General features: G+C 59.7%; 1 protein-coding gene across 1 annotated transcript; it reads left to right on the top strand.

The window, feature by feature from the left end:
- Positions 1 to 488: 488 nt before the first annotated feature.
- CLDN4 (claudin 4) lies at positions 489 to 2992 on the top strand. The gene has a single exon (XM_032254956.1). It carries the CDS (start codon positions 1503 to 1505, stop codon positions 2130 to 2132), a length of 630 nt encoding a protein of 209 aa, XP_032110847.1. The 5' UTR covers positions 489 to 1502; the 3' UTR covers positions 2133 to 2992.
- The last annotated feature ends 396 nt before the right edge of the window (positions 2993 to 3388 follow it).

The raw sequence follows: 3388 nt of genomic DNA, 5'->3' as shown, positions 1-3388 counted from the left end.
GCTGGAGTGCCATGGCGAGATCTTGGCTCACTGCAACCTCCGCCTCCCGGGTTTAAGCAATTCTCTTCCCTCGGCCTCCTGAGTAGCTGGGATTACAGGTGCACACCACCAGGCCTGGCTAATTTTTTTTTTTTTTTGTATGTTTAGTAGAGACGGGGTTTCACCATATTGGTCAGGCTAGTCTTGAACTCCTGACCTCATGATCCACCCACCTCGGCCTCCCAAAGTGCTGGGATTACACTGCACCTGGCTGCCTTGCAGAATTTTTCTGGGGGACCTGTTCCTGATGCCTCCTGTAGCATAATCCAGGAATCCAGCACCCCCTGGAGTTGTGCCATGCAGCACCCCTTTGCAGTCAAGGTCCCCCAGCACCCCCGCCTCCGCCCCGGAAGAGTTCCCCTTCCCTTTGCAGTCTCCTGGGACTTTGCACCCACTCTGGCTTTATCATAAGGTTTTGTGTCTCCACAGGGTAAACACCCATTTATGGGGCTGACGATGGCTCCAGGATCTAGTTCATGGCTTGCTGGTGACCCGCCCCGCCCAGTTCTGGGCAAGTAGGCTGGACCCCTGCAGGAACAGAGCCCACCAGCCTGAACTTCTTCGGAGGTGGAGAGGGGACAGGCGCCTGTCTCTTTTTGGCTGAAGGTGTATTGTGTCCAAGGCCCCTCTTCTAGCCAAGCAGAAAAGCCGTGTGATAAAGATGGGTGAGAGTGAGTGATGAACCCAGGGGTCCCGGCCTCCCGGCTCCTCACTCCTCTGCATGTAACTTTATCTGACCAATGCCGAGAACATTGCTGGTGAGGTCAGATACGCTAATGATCAGAATCACAACAGTAATGAAACTGCCAGTGATGAAACGATAAGATAAGACAATAATCAGGGTGGGGTTTCTCGTGTCATTTCCAAGACTTCATCCTCAAATTCTCTCCCTGAGGGTCCCCACCCTGTCCTCCCACCTAAGCCTGGAATGAGGAAGCACTGGCCTGTGGGGACCCCGGTCTTCAGGCTCCCAAACCTGGCTGCGTCTGGCTGCCCCTGACCTGGCCCTGTGAACACCCAGGTGTCCCTGGGTTATGACTCAGTGTCTGTCTGCTGGCTGATCTCAACACGGGCTTTGAGGAAGGGGAAAGGGTAGTTTCTGAGACAGGATAGTGACTCAGGGGCCCAGGGTTGGGGCCTCAAAAGTGCCTTTGTTGGCCAGGGTTCAGGAATCCAGAGAAACTGGTCAAGGGGAGGCCCCAGTGAGGAAAACCCCTCCCTCTGCCCCCGCCCCTCCACCAGAGCCATATAACTGCTCAACCCGTCCGGGAGAGAGAGCGCACTGGCAGCTGTTGGCAGGAAGGAACTGGTCTGCTCACACCTGCTGGGTTGTGCATCAGGACTCTCGGAGCAAAGGAGCTCTCTGCGAAGGTCAAGGCCGTCCCCAGCGCTTGGAATCCTACAGTCCCCACAGCCGGATCCCTGAAGCCTTCCAGGTCCTCGACCTCCGCGCACGCTGAGCGATGGCCTCCATGGGGCTGCAGGTGGCGGGCATCGCGCTGGCCGTGCTGGGCTGGCTGGCCGCCATGCTGTGCTGCGCGCTGCCCATGTGGCGCGTAACGGCCTTCATCGGCAGCAACATCGTCACGTCGCAGACCATCTGGGAGGGCCTGTGGATGAACTGCGTGGTGCAGAGCACCGGCCAGATGCAGTGCAAGGTGTACGACTCGCTGCTGGCGCTGCCGCAGGACCTGCAGGCGGCCCGCGCCCTGGTCATCATCTGCATCATCGTGGCCGCGCTGGGCGTGCTGCTGTCCGTGGTGGGCGGCAAGTGCACCAACTGCCTGGAGGACGAGAGCGCCAAGGCCAAGACCATGATCGTGGCGGGCGTGGTGTTCCTGCTGGCCGGCCTGCTGGTGATAGTGCCCACGTCCTGGACGGCCCACAACATCATCCAAGACTTCTACAACCCTCTGGTGGCCTCCGGGCAGAAGCGGGAGATGGGCGCCTCCCTCTACATCGGCTGGGCCGCCTCGGGCCTCCTGCTGCTTGGCGGGGGGCTGCTCTGCTGTAACTGCCCACCCCGCACAGACAAGCCTTACTCCGCCAAGTATTCTGCCGCCCGCTCTGCCGCCACCAGCAACTACGTGTAAGGTGCCACGGCTCCGCTCTGTCCCTCTTGCCTTTGTTCTTCCCTGGACTGAGCTCAGCGCAGGCTGTGACCCCAGGAGGGCCCTGCCGTGGGCCACTGGCTGCTGGGGGCTGGGGACTGGGCAAACAGAGACTGAGCTAGGTAGGAGGGCAGCAGCCTTCAACCTCTCCGGCCCACTTGGACACCTTCCCAAGGCCGCCTCCTGCTAACAAAGACAGATGCCACCCTGCTCCGTATATTGCGGAGGGACGGAGGTGACAGGGTGTGGTGGTGGAGTGGGGAGCTGGCTCCTGCTGGCCACTTTGGGCTCTGCCCGCATCGGCGTTGGCCACTGTCCCCATTGACAGCTTCCCCACCCTGTCTGCCTGCATCTCCCGACACTCCAGCTCTCTCCCTGGTGTCTCCTCCGTTCAGGGGCAGGCCTTGATGTCACCTCTGAGACTGTGGCTTGCTCACCCAAACCCGCACCCAGGAGTACGGCTGAGGCCTCGCCACCCACCTGCCTGGGCAGTGCAGAGTGGATGGACGGGTTTGGAGGGGAGGGGTGAAGGCAATGTAAACAGGTTTGGGCAGTGGTGGGGGAGGGGGCCCAGCTCTGCGGCCTCAGGACTCTGCTTCACCGGCTTCAGCCCAGGGCCCCTGGGCCTCTAGAGACTGATCCCCTCTGAGTCCTCTGCCCCTGCCAAGGACACTAACCAGCCTGGGAGGGTGGCAGGGAGGAGGGGACGGCTTCACCCTCAGAAGTCCCAGGGTTTTTCCTCCGCCTTCTTTGTCTTTTCTGTTTTGTAATTTAAGAAGATCTATTCACCACTGTAATTATTATTATTTTCTACAATAAACGGGACCTGTGCACAGGAATAAGTTGTATTGTCTCCGATTTCTGCTGCGGAGGTGGGTGGGGCAGGGCTGGAGGCCTGGGCAGGGGGTCGGTGAGGAGCAGGACCACTGGGCTGTGGCCGGGACATGAGCACGTACGAGATTCAGGGAATGGTGAGAAATGGAAGCTGGGCCGGGCGTGGTGGTGTGCACCTGTGATCCCCGCACTTTGAAAGGTGGAGGTGGGAGGATCGCTTGAGGCGAGAGTCTGAGACCAGCCTGGGCGACACAGTGGCCCCATCCCTACAAAAAGTTAAAAACATGAGCTGGGCGTGCTGCCTGTAATCCCTGTACTTGGGAGGTCGAGGTAGGAGGTTGGCTTGAGCCCAGGAGTTTGAGGCTGCAGTGAGCGTTGATGACGTCACTGCACTCCAGCCTGAG

The sequence above is a fragment of the Sapajus apella genome, unplaced genomic scaffold, assembly GCF_009761245.1.
Source record: "Sapajus apella isolate SASKATOON/1434 unplaced genomic scaffold, GSC_monkey_1.0 scaffold88, whole genome shotgun sequence".
NCBI classification, from domain to species: Eukaryota; Metazoa; Chordata; class Mammalia; order Primates; family Cebidae; genus Sapajus; species Sapajus apella.
This window is presented reverse-complemented; position numbering and strand designations above follow the sequence as displayed.

Bases quoted from the DNA above. Each gene is read 5' to 3' on its own strand.
- CLDN4 (XM_032254956.1), top strand. From the start codon at position 1,503: ATGGCCTCCATGGGGCTGCAGGTGGCGGGCATCGCGCTGGCCGTGCTG.